This window comes from Schistocerca piceifrons, chromosome 4, assembly GCF_021461385.2.
Source record: "Schistocerca piceifrons isolate TAMUIC-IGC-003096 chromosome 4, iqSchPice1.1, whole genome shotgun sequence".
In the NCBI taxonomy this organism is placed as follows: Eukaryota; Metazoa; Arthropoda; class Insecta; order Orthoptera; family Acrididae; genus Schistocerca; species Schistocerca piceifrons.
Window position 1 is genome coordinate 384152210 of NC_060141.1, and position 16129 is coordinate 384168338.

The 16129-nt window shown below is 43.6% G+C and overlaps 1 protein-coding gene across 1 annotated transcript in view; it reads right to left on the minus strand.

Moving 5' to 3' along the window:
* The window catches only part of LOC124795860 (protein nervous wreck), a 737145-nt gene that overhangs the window by 51634 nt on the left and 669382 nt on the right, over positions 1-16129 (minus strand). Inside the window, exon 16 of the mRNA XM_047259941.1 lies at positions 14622-14890. Coding sequence (XP_047115897.1) covers positions 14622-14890 — 269 coding nt within the window. The remainder of the gene's footprint in view (positions 1-14621; positions 14891-16129) is intronic.

The window sequence follows — 16129 nt, forward strand, 5'->3', positions numbered from 1 at the left end:
ACCATAGGTAAAGATGTCAGAGCTCTCTGGCCTTATTTACTATGCAAGCTAAAAAGATGGCTACTGAATTTAGGATTGAGGAATTTTTTTTCAAAAAAGAGAGAAGGGAAATGGAAGGTTTTCTTGATGAATTTGATTGGGGCAGTAATGGAGTACCTCACACACTCTCAGATGAAAGAGTTCCAATAAAAGACTTTTGACGTAGTCATAGACAGGATTGTTTCCCAGATGGATTCTCGGTATAAAGAAATGAGAAATATTTTGAATCCAGTGTCAGAATAAATACAATTTTGTATGAGAGTGATACGATTAAGACTTTAATCAGAACTTATCCTGATGATGTGAGTGATAATCTCATCAGGGAAATATAAATGTTTTGTTTAGTGAATGTAACTACTTTTTCGGATTTGCCAAAGTCAACAGAAAACAAAGGGCTTCCATTTCTTTTCCTAAAAGAAATTTATAAATTATAGTATCTGTGTTTTCTAAACTCTACGTTGGATTTAGGATTTTCATTATTCCACCAGAGACTGTTGCTTCAGCTTGGGGAGAATTTAGTAAACTAGCGTTAATCAAAAATCACTTATCAGCTTTAGGACAACAGAAACTTAGTCATCTAGCACCGATACCAATAGAGCAGGCAATAAAACATTAACTTGCTTTTAAAATCAGCTTCACAGATGTAGTGGATAACTTCATCATCTGCAAGAATGGAAGATTCGGTGTTCCACGTACAGTTTTGCGAAATTGTTCAGATGACGCGAACAGTGCCAACCAGACTGTTTAAATCAAAGCAACGAATTACGCTGCAAAGGTTTCTAAGTGTAAGTTAGGTTTAGTTCTTTTGGTAGCCATTATTATTATTATTATTATTATTATCATTAGTGTGTGTACTAGTATTTGTACCTATTGAAATATCGTACATTCAATTAATAAATAAACTATTGACTGTAAATCTTGCAGGCAGCATTTATTTACAGCTGTCGTGCAAGACAACGTACCGAAGAATCAATGTTTGTGATAATTAACTCCTATGGGACAGGAAGACTTGGGAGGCTTCACAAAAGTTTTCTAGGGGCCCATGAAATCTATACACGGTTCTCATTAAGATAGACGCTTTAGAACCTCTGTTACCTGACATTTTTTCTTGCTTTGGTCCACAGTATCACCTCTCAAAATTCAGAAAGCAGAGGCTTACAGTAGAAAATTTATTTGTTGGTATCTGAGATGAATAAGTGCTCATAACTCTTATGATATTTGTTTTAAGGCCTATGTTTACTGAGACTTTTTTGACTTTAGTATCACACACTTTTAACTGTGTGCGTTTACGCCATTAATTGTGTTACATCCTGTAGTTGCATCGGTGAAATTTCTTGCATAGAAAATATGTCGTGCTGCATGGGAACAAGTACTCTCCCCCTCCTCTCCCTCCTCCCCCCCTCACACACACACACACACACACACACACACACACACACACACACACATACAAGGCTAAAATCTTCATACTTCATCTAAGCAATTTTAAGACACACTGAATAGTTATTTTACTAACGATAATGACAAGACACCTGTTGCGCGCAATGCTGATGCTGTGAGCAGACGACTTTAATTCTCTGTACTGGTATTCACTGACCTATACTAAAATGTCGCAGTATAAAAGCTTTGTTTGAGCGTTGCCTGTTCCCGCGCTTTTTATAGCTACAATGTTCATGCCAGTCAAACTGATAGGAAACATCGTGTTGTTGTTTAATACTTTTACCTAAAATGGTTTTAGCACTCTGAAATTGCGTCGAGACTGTGGATCCACACAGAACTTAACGGAATTCTATCTTTTTCAGAGACGCTGTTCTTGGTATAGCGTTTCTGCATTTTATGTTACCTTTAGTTGGACCATTTGCAATTATTATGCTTCTCAAATAGAAAGGATCATTAACTACAACTTTTAGTCGTTGCCCGCTACTTTGAATGTGTCGGGTCCCAATTTCGATCCCAGCCAGTGCCTACATTCTGAATGAAAATCAACAGCTACGTTGGCCAAAGACTTCCAGTTTAAGGAGACGCTCTCACTCTGCGAACTGCTTTGTCAAGGAGAGAGCGAACGAGCAGGCTTAAACTCAAGACACCTTCTTATTTGGGTATAAAATCGCAAACTTCCGCGGAAGAGAGAAATCGGTTTAATGTTCATAACGTGTGAATCGTAAGTCCTAAACACTATAATTACTCCGAAACAAGTAATTGGATTTTAAAGAGTGTTGCGCCGCTAAATCTGTCTCTTTTAGAGCCACGATACTACAGGCAAAAATTATCATATTTCCATTTGAAAAAGCGAAGTTTATATTTGTAAATAAAACAGCTGTGAAAAGATATCATGCTTCATTTAGTGAGGACGTTTCTACAGTTCATTCGGGTGAAAACAGACATCTTAAATGGTTCTACGTATATTAAAGGTGAACTGCCTAACTGAATCACCCTGTATTTATAAAAATCTGGCTGTGTCTACATAAATGCTGAAAAAGTTTCGTTTCTCCTTCTCGAATAGCTGCTTTGAAATGTCTGTGTTCATGATTTGTTTCAAAACATTTTGATTGCGTATGTTTCCTGTCCATCTAGTCTTCCTCATCGTTTTAAACGGCATATTTTCATCTAAGCGCATTCTGTCATCAACAGTGTCCAGTCTGCACATCCAAACTGCAACACACGCCAAATGACCGCCCTGTATTTTTCTTCCTCTTCTGTACTAAAAAAGTTGTTCACCTTCACTAACAGATGCCTTCTTTCACTGACTGCAAGTTTTGTTTCAACAGTTGGTTTTCCGTTTTTCTTGCAGCACCGAAGAGGAAAAAAAGATAAATCTTTTCTGGTTTATTTCTTTTAATTTTGAGTTTAGGTGTCCTCCTCTTATTTTATTTGCTTGATGTTCATTATTTTAATATGAATTTTATGTATGAAATTACAGAACAGATGTAACTTCAGACAGTACACTCGGCGCTTACTTTTACCATCAGCTGCTCTAAACCAGAAAGCCGAACTTGTCTATAGCTCGCAACGAATTAGCTGCTTCACAGTCTGTAGCATTATAGCGTTCTACTTAATACGATTGCCTGTTTGACATCAGCAAGGAAAATGCTGCGACGAGGTAATAAAATCTCTTTTCAAATACTGCTCACTGAATTTAAGCGGAAACGGACGTATGAAAGATCTTGTTTAATAATTTAAGGAACGTTATAAATTGACTCTACTGCTCCTTACGTCTGAGGGTTGAATATCGCCGACTAGATATGCGGCCATCAGCAAATTTCCTGATCTCATGGCTGAAGATACAGCAATGCCGGAAACGCTTCCTTGAGGAACGATTTCCGCTGCTCTCTAGAGGGAATCTTATTACTGTTAAACGCTGCTAGAGAGACGCTCAATATGGCACGCTAATGTAATTCTAGGGGCGATACAGCTGTGCCATCTCTTGGTTCGTTTAAATGCAAATTGTATTCCTAAGAGAATATGGATCGAGCATTTGAGGCAAGATTGGAAAGCAGCCAAGAATTAATGTGGAGAACGACTTAAGGCGCCTAAAAGCCACTCGAGAACAGTTGTAACGATCGTATTTACTTAGGACTGAGTCTCGTATCACGTATTTTAAACAAAGTAGCAGCTTCTTGGTGTGTCTGCTTCTTCCCCAAAGCACCTCAAACTCTGCTCCATATTTGAAGCTTGCGATAAATATGTGACTTCCGACTAATGCTACCCTCTTCTGAACCCCATAAGTAGCAAAAAGGAGCAAGAACACAAGCACCACTTGAGCTGTGAAATGCATGAGTGTGAGGCAAATAACACAAGCCAGTTTTTTGTTGTTTTCGGCATACAGGAAATAAGAAGATAAGATTAATAATTTCCTCCCACCTGAAAATTGTATCGAAACCTGTAATATTTAACATGCAACATGTAACATTTTAGCATATACATTGTGATCGTTTTAGTATGTAATGAGCCGGCCGCGGTGGTCTAGCGGTTCTAGACGCTCAGTCCGGAACCGCGGGACTGCTACGGTCGCAGGTTCGAATCCTGCCTCGGGCATGGATGTGTGTGATGTCCTTAGGTTAGTTAGGTTTAAGTAGTTCTCAGTTCTAGGGGACTGATGACCACAGATGTTAAGTCCCATAGTGCTCAGAGCCATTTGAACCATTTTTTTTAGTATGTAATGACAGAATGGGGCAATGGTGTGTGCTCCCCCCCTTTTCGAAAAGAAGCTGGAAGAAGAAACTAAGGAATGAAAAGCAACAACAGACTGTAGGAAAACAAGAATGGGAAACCTGTATTTGACTGCTTTACTGAGCAGCCAAAAATAAGAAAACTAATACCAAAAGCGAAGAGAAAATAGCACAATATCGGAGGAATTGGATCTCCACAGCATTTTTAATGACGTCTGTGACGAAGATTACAGTGACCAGTTTACTGACGTACTGAAAATTACTACCTACGATAACAAGTTTACGGACGTAGTGAAAATACTATCTACTCGTAGTAATGAACTTATGAATGAAGTTATGATGCATCTGTGGAGAGGTAGATAAAGGCAAACAATTCTGATACACGTTTGTTGTGTCCTCTGCCTGCAATAAAGCTGTATGTACTGGAGAAGATATATGAAGACCCCGTTTGTGTTGATTGCTTATCCAAGAAATGAACAATGTAAAAACTGGTAAAATGTGAAAATAAAGGAGATTACACATTTAATGTTAGTCTTTAAACACATTGCAGTACTATAATTTACTAACAAATTGACAGATAATTTAAGTAGGAATTATTTTCACTCATATACATTAGCACGCGTGCGACAGCAAGCGCTACCAATATGTTCCAACATGCTGCGCATAAAAACGGGATTTTTCCGGGGCTCGTACCAGGGGTTCTGTTGGTGACAGAAACGTAGAGTGAAATGTTTTGCCAGCCGAAGTGGCAGTGCGGTTCAAGGCGCTGCAGTCTAGAACCGCAAGACCGCTACGGTCGCAGGTTCGAATCCTGCCTCGGGCATGGATGTTTGTGATGTCCTTAGGTTAGTTAGGTTTAACTAGTTCTAAGTTCTAGGGGACTAATGACCTCAGCAGTTGAGTTCCATAGTGCTCAGAACCATTTGAACCATTTTTTTTTAAATGTTTTGGACAGCCCTTATGTTAGGGACAATTTATATACCCAACTGAAGGATCGTCTTACTGTAACTATCCTGCAGTATAGAGCCAACCTGTGAATATTACGCATTTCGTCCAGAAGGATCGTCTTACTGTAACTACCCTGCAGTACAGGGCCACAATTTGAATATTAAGCATTTCGTCCATCTTAGGCAAATGAAGCAAATCGGATGGTTCCTTTACATTAGATGAGATTTACGGTGCGCCCTAAGGGGATTGTAGCGATACAATTTGGTTCATGGGCTGTTCCTGAGAAGATCCGAAAAAATCATTTTTCACTAAATTTTCGTCGTCAGCAGCGGATATCTAAATAACTAACCGCTGAAAATTGCTCAAATTATAAAGGTATATTCTCTAGGCATTTATCTTGAAGTGATATTTTTCTGCTACAAAAAAATCTTGTCGATAAACGTCCGCGAAACATGGTTTTTGGGTACCAAAACCATGCCGCGGATTCCAAGACGGCCATGCGCAGCCAACGGTTGAAATTTTTACGATATATTTCTAAGATCCAGATCTCGAAAAAACTAGAAAATTTTCTTGACATCTTTATCCGTTTCGGAGATAACGAGATTCAAACTTACCTTACTTTTACACGTAAAATCTGGTGTGAGTCGGAAACGTAGTTTATAAAGTGCCGTAACACGGAGAAATGTGCTGTAAAGTACCAGCATTGTCATCAGAAAGGTTCTGGAAACCCCCTGTTGTGGTACTGGAGCACATGAAAAAATTTTGTGCACCTAAATTCCGGTCTGAGGTGTTAATCACTTTTTGCGATATTTCAGTTTCATGTAAATAAACCATCAAAGTTTTACTGACGCGTAAAGTGCTTTTCATATGGATGTCATGCCCTGCTGTAGCAGGGAAAAGAAGGGAACTAGCGATAAAAGGCGAATATGTTCCTGTTTAAATGACGCTGATTGAAAACTGGGGTACCAGCTCCTTCATTCTACCTTCCTCAGTACCTTTACAATCTTTCCAAAAATTTTTGGCATGTGAGCATATTGGCGCTTTTTATCCTGAGAGAGAAGGAGGAGGGAAAGAGACGGAAAAGTAATAAATATTGGAAGATAGTAGATAGTGGTAGTGTTACAGAAAGAGCGAAGAAGAGAATGACAGTATGGGGGAAAGAGAGGGATACAATGTGAGTGGAACATAGTTGACACAGAGTTGTCCTAGCAATAGACTGAAGGAGACATTGCCAGTAGGAGAGGAATAAAGAGGGGGACAAAGCGGAAGTGGATGAGAGCCAGTGAATATAAAAGACAGTCTACGGCACTGACAACGAGGAAGAGACAGATGGTGACAGTGAGACAAGACAGCAGTAGTGGGAAGGAATGAATGAGACAGAAGCAGTAAGAGAGAAGGGAAACAATGATAGAGAGAGGAGACGGTAGTAGTGGGACAGTACGAAGGAGACTGTGGCTGTGAGACAGGTGACAGTGACAGGTAGAGAGACAAAAGAGATAATGAGAGTGAGTTGGGCTGAATCAATGAGTAAGAATGGGAAAGCCAGCCGTTGTGGCCGAGCGGTTCTATTCGCTTCAGTCCGGAACCGCGCTCTGCTACGGTCGCAGGTTCGAATCCTGCCTCAGCCATGGATGTGTGTGATGTCCTTAGGTTAGTTAGGTTTAAGTAGTTCTAATTCTAGGGGACTGATGACCTCAGATGTTAAGTCCCATAGTGCTTAGAGCCATTTGAACCATTTGAGAATGGGAAAGTGGGAGAGGATGGGTATGAGAGACTTACCGCTTTGGTGTAATGGGCTTGACCGAGTTACAGTTTGGGGAGGTTGTGGAAGTGAGAGGTGAGTTGCGTATTAAAAAGAGCGTGAATATATTCGCATGCCACAGTTTTTGGGATGCTTTTTAAAGGAGCTTGTGGAAGGTAGAATGAGGCACCTGGTAACTCACTTTTCAGGCAGAGTCTTTTAAACACAGGCATATTCGCCTTTTTTATGGTCCAATAGGAGTGTTTTTCCGCAGATTTAATGTAAGCTTCCCATCTCAAGCGCGCGATTCCCAACCACTGCGGGTGACGAATCGTATTTAGTTGCCTCTTTGTGATATTTGGAGTCAAACTTCACTATGCTGTTTTTTACATTTGAATTGTTTTAGTATAGGAAAAGTTGAGAAAATTTCATAACGATATATAGTTCATTTTAGGTTACGTATTATGAATATGTCAAAAAAATCATTTTTGTTTCTGTGCCCACTATTCCCCGGAACTGGGTAATACCCTGTACAATTTTGCTTGTATACCCGTAAGTATTTGTATTCTTTCTCTGTTCCCCTACTTTTGTCTCTCTCCCGCTCCTAACAGCCAGCGTCAGGTTAACTACCCTTAGCTGCCTTAGCAGAGGACGCACCAACCTGTCACTTTTGCTGATAAGCCTCTTCCATAGACTTCGCTCCTCGACTATTCTTCTTACAAGGGAACCTCCCCATCGCACCCCTCTCAGATTTAGTTATAAGTTGGCACAGTGGATAGGCCTTGAAAAACTGAACACAGATCAATCGAGAAAACAGGAAGAAGTTGTGTGGAACTATGAAAAAATAAGCAAAATATACAAACTGAGTAGTCATGTGTAAGACAGGCAACATTAAGGACTCTGTGAGCCCAGCAGTGCCGTGGTCTGGTGGTTAGCGTGAGCAGCTGCGGAACGAGAGGTCCTTGGTTCAAGTCTTCCCTCGAATGAAAAAGTTTACTTTCTTTATTTTTGCGAAGTTATGATCTGTCCGTTCGTTCACTGACGTCTCTGTTTACTGTAATAAGTTTAGTGTCTGTGTTTTGCGACAGCACCGCAAAACCGTGCGATTAGTAGACGAAAGAACGTGTCTCTCCAATAGGAACCGAAAACATTTGATCGATTCCTCCACATGAAAACACGTCTGATATATTCTATACGACACTGGTGACGGCATGTGCGTCACATGACAGGAATATTTTGGCGACCCACCTAACATTTACACTTGGCGAATCGGTAAAAAGATTCTTCTACCTTGCCCAATACTACGGTGCAGTTACCTCGCATCGGACGGACGGACTGACAGATAATAATTGTCTGAAAATAAAAAATTAAACTTTTCACTCGAGGGAAGACTTGAACCAATGACCTCTCGTTTCACAGCTGCTCGCGCTAACCACGAGACCACGGCGTTCTTGGGATCATATTATCCTTCATGTTGACTATCTTGCGCATGGACTACTCAGTTTGTATATTCTGCTTATTTTTTTTCATAGTTCCACACAACTTCTTCCTGTTTTCTCGATTGATCTGTGTTCAATTTTTCAAGGCCTATCCACTGTGCCAACTTTTAACTAAATCTGAGGGGGGTGCGATGGGGAGGTTCCCTTGTTAGTACTTGTCCTCTCCGTGCGTTTTGGACATGTCCGAAGGAACAGATACTGCCCGAACTCTTACGGGAATCGGCGGTAAAGCCGTGAGTAATGAGTATGGTGGGTAGGGGCCCTATGAATATAGTGCGGGACAATAAGTTGCGAATGTGGGTCTTACGGGAGGCATGCCATAAATAATTCCCTGCAGTCGCACTATCCTCTGCGTCCTTGGTGGCTCAGATGGATAGAGCGTCTGCCATGTAAGCAGGCGATCCCGGGTTCGAGTCCCGGTCGCGGTACACATTTTCAACTGTCCCCGTTGACTTATATCAACGCCTGTGTGGAGCTAAGGGTATTCATTTCATTGTAATTTCATTCCATACATATATATATATATATATATATATATATATATATATATATATATATATATATATACATATATAATACGGGATTAACCCATCGCTTCACGGAGAACTTGCAGGTTCTTGTTGGATGAATGGCATGTCGCGCCGTTTTGTTGAAACTAAGTAGTTTTCGTAACGAACGACGAGGGCTTGCATGTAAACTGCTAAGCACACGTTCGATGTTCTGGGGAGTTCGGACGTCTTTCTGACGACCTGTTTACTTTCGATTCTATGTATTGGCAGAGCAGGAATTGTATATCGCAGCTGAATTTTAAAATGCTTACGAAAGGCACGTTGCACGTGCGCGTCAGATTCGCCGTAGCGAAAATAGCACTCCACCGCGAACACACGATGGTGCTTCGACCAGTATGACATGATTACTGACCCGTATATGGAATGAAACTTGATATTCCGCACTGTCCCTTGTTTTTAGCGCGCGTTATTCAAATTTGAAATTGTCAAAACATTGTGAAATATACTATATTTTTTAAAGTGAGTGCACGTTTCATAGTAGAGAGAAATCGTGTCACATAATGATTGTATGTGCACGAGAAGCGTGAGTTTGGGAGTCGGGGGAGGAGAAGGTGGAGATTCTTCACGGGAAAGTGCAACAGATAGGGCTTCCCTACGTACGGAGGAGGGGAGGTCGAGATTCATTATGAGAAAGTGCGACTGACAGAGATTCCGAGTGTGTAGGTGAAGGAAATGTGGAGATACTGCGTGGGAAAAAGTAACTTACAGGGACTCCACAAGTGTTGATAGGGAAGATTTTTCATAGAAAAGTACAACTGGTTAGGATTACCTAAGTGTTACTCTCCGCTGTCTGTCAAGCTTGGAGCAAGTACAGTGTTTCTAAAACCACAAAGTTTCATGCATTTTGCGATTAACGCTTTTGGTTTAGAGAGAGAAGTTCATTTTACTTATGAATTACTTAGTTTTGTGTTGTTACGCCTTGTTGTTTGAGCGTATTAAGAAAGTGGCACTAGCTCTGTATACATTGGTTTGTGTGAAAAATGTTACTTAAGTTTTCGATTCCTTTCAGCATTATTTGTGTGCCGTTTGATTTTCTGTTCATATCGAAAAGTGGCCCTGTATATTAAAGTCTAATCAGATAGTGATAACGCATATTGCCTTTTCATATTAAATGATTGACTGATTTCGTTACTTCATTTTTAATATTTTTTACAATGTTCTCACCAGCCCGGTACTCTACGAGAATGTGGTGCCCTAACAGCTTCCTTCATGACAAACGCCATACCTCCCAGAGATCAGCGTACACAACATATTGATTTTTAGTTTTAAAAATGAATGCCATTAGTTTTCTTCCTTTCCTATGTTGCTTTATTATACTTTCTATTTATACGTTTCATTAAATACGAAAGTAATCCCAAAAGTAAGGTCTCCTATTTTTTTATAAGTACATAGATCCGTTTATTTCTACAATGGCTTACATCAGTTTACAGCTTGAACATTCAGCTATTTTTTGACATAATCACCATTTCTGTCGATGCATTTATGTAGACGCTGTGGCAGTTTTTGTATACCCATGTCATACCAGCTCGCCGCCATGCTGTTCAGAAAGTTATGAACCTCTTCATTCACCTCGTCGCCGGAGCTGAATCGCTGGGACCACAATTAACGCTGACATGTACTGTGAGACTATGAAAAAACTCAAACGGGCAATTCAGAACCAGAGAAGAGGAAAGTTGAGCAAGGGCGTACACATTCTCCATGACAACGCTCGCCCACACATCGCTCGGCAAACCGTTGCTCTCCTGCAACAGTTTCAGTGGAACATAATCACCCACCCACACTGTAGTCCTGACTTGGCATCCAGTGACTATCACCTGTTCCCTAGGTTAAAAGAACATTTGGCCGGAAAGCGATTCAGCTCCGACGACGAGGTGAAAGAAGAGGTTCATAACTTTCTGAACAGCATGGCGGCGAGCTGGTATGACATGGGCATACAAAAACTGCCACACCATCTACAAAAATGCATCGTCAGAAATAGTGATTATGTCGAAAAATAGCTAAATGTTTAAGCTGTAAACTGATGTAAACCATTGCAGAAATAAACAGATCTATGTCCTTATATATAAATAGGAGACCTTACTTTTGGGATTACCCTCGTAAGTAATAAGGAACGATTAGTGAAGTGTTTTATATGGATGTAGCCCTGTGTGGTGCTGAAACATGGACGCTGAAAGGAAGAGAACAGAACTGATTATAGCCTTTCGAGATGTGAAACTAGAGAAGAACGGAAGGTGCGAAATGTAAAGTCAGGGATGGTGTCGTATTACAAAAGGTGAACACAGAAAGACAAATACTGGAATCAATAAAGAGGAGGAAAAGGAAAATGGATAGGAGACTGGGTGAGGGCAGGTTATGTAGTTAAGCATGCTCTGAAAGGAAGGGCAAAGAGGAGGACTAGAGGAAGAAAAAGATACTAGTTTGCTGAATGAATATTTACTGTGGAGCGAAGTGTGCGATGCTTTCAAAATTTCCGGCAGATTAAAACCGTATGCCGGCAGACAGCATTAATCTGCCAGGAAGTTTCAAGATATCAGTTAATTGATAAGCTCAAGGTAAATGCATCATATGCATATGGGAACATGGAGGACTGGCAGAAGTAAAATTTAACGATTATGGCCGTGACTCATGTGCAGGGTACACCATCACCATCACCATCATCAATATACACTACTGGCCATTAACATTGCTACACCAAGAAGAAATGCAGATGATAAACGGGTATTCGTTGGACAAATACACTCCTGGAAATGGAAAAAAGAACACATTGACACCGGTGTGTCAGACCCACCATACTTGCTCCGCACACTGCGAGAGGGCTGTACAAGCAATGATCACACGCACGGCACAGCGGACACACCAGGAACCGCGGTGTTGGCCGTCGAATGGCGCTAGCTGCGCAGCATTTGTGCACCGCCGCCGTCAGTGTCAGCCAATTTGCCGTGGCATACGGAGCTCCATCGCAGTCTTTAACACTGGTAGCATGCCGCGACAGCGTGGACGTGAACCGTATGTGCAGTTGACGGACTTTGAGCGAGGGCGTATAGTGGGCATGCGGGAGGCCGGGTGGACGTACCGCCGAATTGCTCAACACGTGGGGCGTGAGGTCTCCACAGTACATCGATGTTGTCGCCAGTGGTCGGCGGAAGGTGCACGTGCCCGTCGACCTGGGACTGGACCGCAGCGACGCACGGATGCGCGCCAAGACCGTAGGATCCTACGCAGTGCCGTAGGGGACCGCACCGCCACTTCCCAGCAAATTAGGGACACTGTTGCTCCTGGGGTATCGGCGAGGACCATTCGCAACCGTCTCCATGAAGCTGGGCTACGGTCCCGCACACCGTTAGGCCGTCTTCCGCTCACGCCCCAACATCGTGCAGCCCGCCTCCAGTGGTGTCGCGACAGGCGTGAATGGAGGGACGAATGGAGACGTGTCGTCTTCAGCGATGAGAGTCGCTTCTGCCTTGGTGCCAATGATGGTCGTATGCGTGTTTGGCGCCGTGCAGGTGAGCGCCACAATCAGGACTGCATACGACCGAGGCACACAGGGCCAACACCCGGCATCATGGTGTGGGGAGCGATCTCCTACACTGGCCGTACACCACTGGTGATCGTCGAGGGGACACTGAATAGTGCACGGTACATCCAAACCGTCATCGAACCCATCGTTCTACCATTCCTAGACCGGCAAGGGAACTTGCTGTTCCAACAGGACAATGCACGTCCGCATGTATCCCGTGCCACCCAACGTGCTCTAGAAGGTGTAAGTCAACTACCCTGGCCAGCAAGATCTCCGGATCTGTCCCCCATTGAGCATGTTTGGGACTGGATGAAGCGTCATCCCACGCGGTCTGCACGTCCAGCACGAACGCTGGTCCAACTGAGGCGCCAGGTGGAAATGGCATGGCAAGCCGTTCCACAGGACTACATCCAGCATCTCTACGATCGTCTCCATGGGAGAATAGCAGCCTGCATTGCTGCGAAAGGTGGATATACACTGTACTAGTGCCGACATTGTGCATGCTCTGTTGCCTGTGTCTATGTGCCTGTGGTTTTGTCAGTGTGATCATGTGATGTATCTGACCCCAGGAATGTGTCAAAGTTTCCCCTTCCTGGGACAATGAATTCACGCTGTTCTTATTTCAATTTCCAGGAGTGTATATTATACTATAACTGACATGTGATTACATTTTCACGCAATTTGGGTGCAAAGATCCTGAGAAATCAGTACCCGTAACAACCACCTCTGGCTGTAATAACGGCCTTGATACACCTGGGCATTGAGTCAAACAGAGCTTGGATGGCGTGTACATGTACAGTTGCCCATGCAGCTTCAACATGATACCACAGTTCATCAAGAGTAGTGGCTGACGAGCCAGTTGCTCGGCCGCCATTGACCAGACGTTTTCAATTGGTGAGACATCTGGAAATGTGCTGGCCAGGGCAGCAGTCGAACATTTTCTCTATCCAGAAAGGCCGTACAGGACCTGCAACTTGCGGTCGTGCATTATCTTGCTGAAATGTAGGGTTTCACAGGGATCGAATAAAGGGTAGAGCCACGGGTCGTAACACATCTGAAATGTAACGTCCACTATTCAAAGTTCCGTCAATGCGAACAAGAGGTGACCGAGACGTGTAACCAATGGCACCCCATTCCATCACGCCGGGTAATACGCCAGTATGGCGATGACGAATACACGGTTCCAATGTACGTTCACTGCGATGTCGCCAAACACGGATGCGACCATCATGATGCTGTAAACAGAACCTGGATTCATCCGAAAAAATTACTTGCCATTCGTGCACCCAGGTTCGTCGTTGAGTACACCATCGCAAGCGCTGCTGTCTGTGATACAGTGTCAAGGGTAACTGCAGCCATGGTCTCCGAGCTGATAGTTCATGCTGCTGCAAACGTCGTCGAACTGTTCGTGTAGATGGTTGTTGTCTTGCAAACGTCCCCATCTGTTGACTCAGGGATCGAGACGTGGCTGCACGATCCGTTACAGCCATGCGGATAAGATGCCTGTCATCTCGACTGCTAGTGATACGAGGCCGTTGGCATCCAGCACGGCGTTCCGTGTTACACTCCAGAATCCACCGATTCCATATTCTGCTAACAGTAATTGGATCTCGACCAACGCGAGCAGCAATGTCGCGATACGATAAACCGCAATCGCGATAGGCTACAATTCGACCTTTATCAAAATCGGAAACGTGATGGTACCCATTTCTCCTCCTTACACGAGGCATCACAACAACGTTTCACCAGGCAACGCCGGTCAACTACTGTTTGTGTATGAGAAAGCGGTTGGAAACTTTCCTCATGTCAGCACGTTGAAGGTGTCGCCACCGGCGCCAACCTTGTGTGAATGCACTGAAAAACTAATAATTTGCATATCACAGCATCTTCTTCCTGTCGGTTGAATTTCGCGTTATCTTCGTGGTGTAGCAATTTTAATGGCCAGTAGGGTATCAATATCATCATGATGCGACTGTGAATCGCTCCCCCAACCGATCTCATATCTCGTTACCAATACCCTAGGGTGTAATTATCGTAAGATTTGTGATCCCTTTTCCACATTACAGTGGGGTATTGATAAGGTGGGGTGTCGGTGACGCACCAGGTTGCTGTTGCTGTTGTTGTTGCTGCTGCAGCTGCTGTTGCTGCTGGTGCTGCATCTCGTCCTCGGGCACGACGGCGGTGTCGTCGTCGAGCGTGTAGTCCACGGAGCTGAAAGAGATCTGCTGCGCCAGCTCGAAGGCGGCGCCCGCGGCGCTGGCCGTCTGCTCGACGTCTAGGTAGTTCTGCGGCACGAAACCCTCCTCGCCGCGGTAGTTGCGCGCCCGCAGCCAGCCGTCGCCGTCGCCCTCGCCCACCACCTCCAGCTGCTCGTTCTCCACGATGCTCAGCTCGTCCGCGTTCTGCGCCTGCGCACGACAACGCCCGACGCAGCGTTCAGAGTCAGCCAACTACTGTGCCACCTTCCAAAGCTGCGGCAAAACACCAAACAGTTATCTGCATGTCAGAAAAGTATTGTCGCTACATTAGCGGTAGAGGCACGTACGCATAGGCTCCAACAAGAGGGTTGCCCCCTCCTGGAATCTTAGGTACTGACAGAATGTAGTCCCCCACCGTAACCATACTGAGTGATACAAAAAGGTACGGCCAAACTTTCAGGAAACATTCCTCACACACAAAGAAAGAAAATATGTTCTGTGGACATGTGTCCGAAACGTTTACTTTCCATGTTAGAGCACTTTTTATTACTTCTCTTCAAATCACATTAATCATGGAATGGAAACACACAGCAACAGAACAGCGTGACTTCAAACACTTTGTTACAGGAAATGTTCAAAATGTCCTCCGTTAGCGAGGATACATGCATCCACCCTCCGTCGCATGGAATCCCTGATGAGCTGATGCAGCCCTGGAGAATGGCGTATTGTATCACAGCCGTCCACAATACGAGCACTAAGAGTCTCTACATTTGGTACCGGGGTTGCGTAGACAAGAGCTTTCAAATGTCCCCATAAATGAAAGTCAAGAGGGTTGAGGTCAGGAGAGCGTGGAGGCCATGGAATTGTTGCGCCTCTACCAATCCATCGGTCACCGAATTTGTTGTTGAGAAGCGTACGAACACTTCGACGAAATGTAGAGGAGCTCCATCGTGCATAAACCACATGTTGTGTCGTACTTGTAAAGGCGCATGTTCTAGCAGCACAGGTAGAGTATCCCGTATGAAATCATGGCGGTGAATCGAGGAAGTACAGTACATACTGACGAAACTGAAATGAGCTCTAACATGGACATTAAGCGTTTCCGGACACATGTCCACATAACATCTTTTCTTTATTTGTGTGTGAAGAATGTTTCCTGAAAGTTTGGCCGTACCTTTTTGTAACACCCTGTATAGCCTCCGACCGAGTGATGTGGGAAATTTCAGGATAGTATGGCATTCCTCAACATTTAATAAGGTCAATGCAGAGTTTGTGTACTGACTACAGCACCAAGATACGCGTTGACTCATCCAGTAGTACTGCAGCGAAACGAATCACACAAGGTCGTCCTTTATCGCTCAGACTGCCGAAAAAATACACTATGTGATCAAAAGTGTCCGGATACCTGGCTGAAAATGACTTACAAGTTCGTGCCCCCCCCCCCCCCCC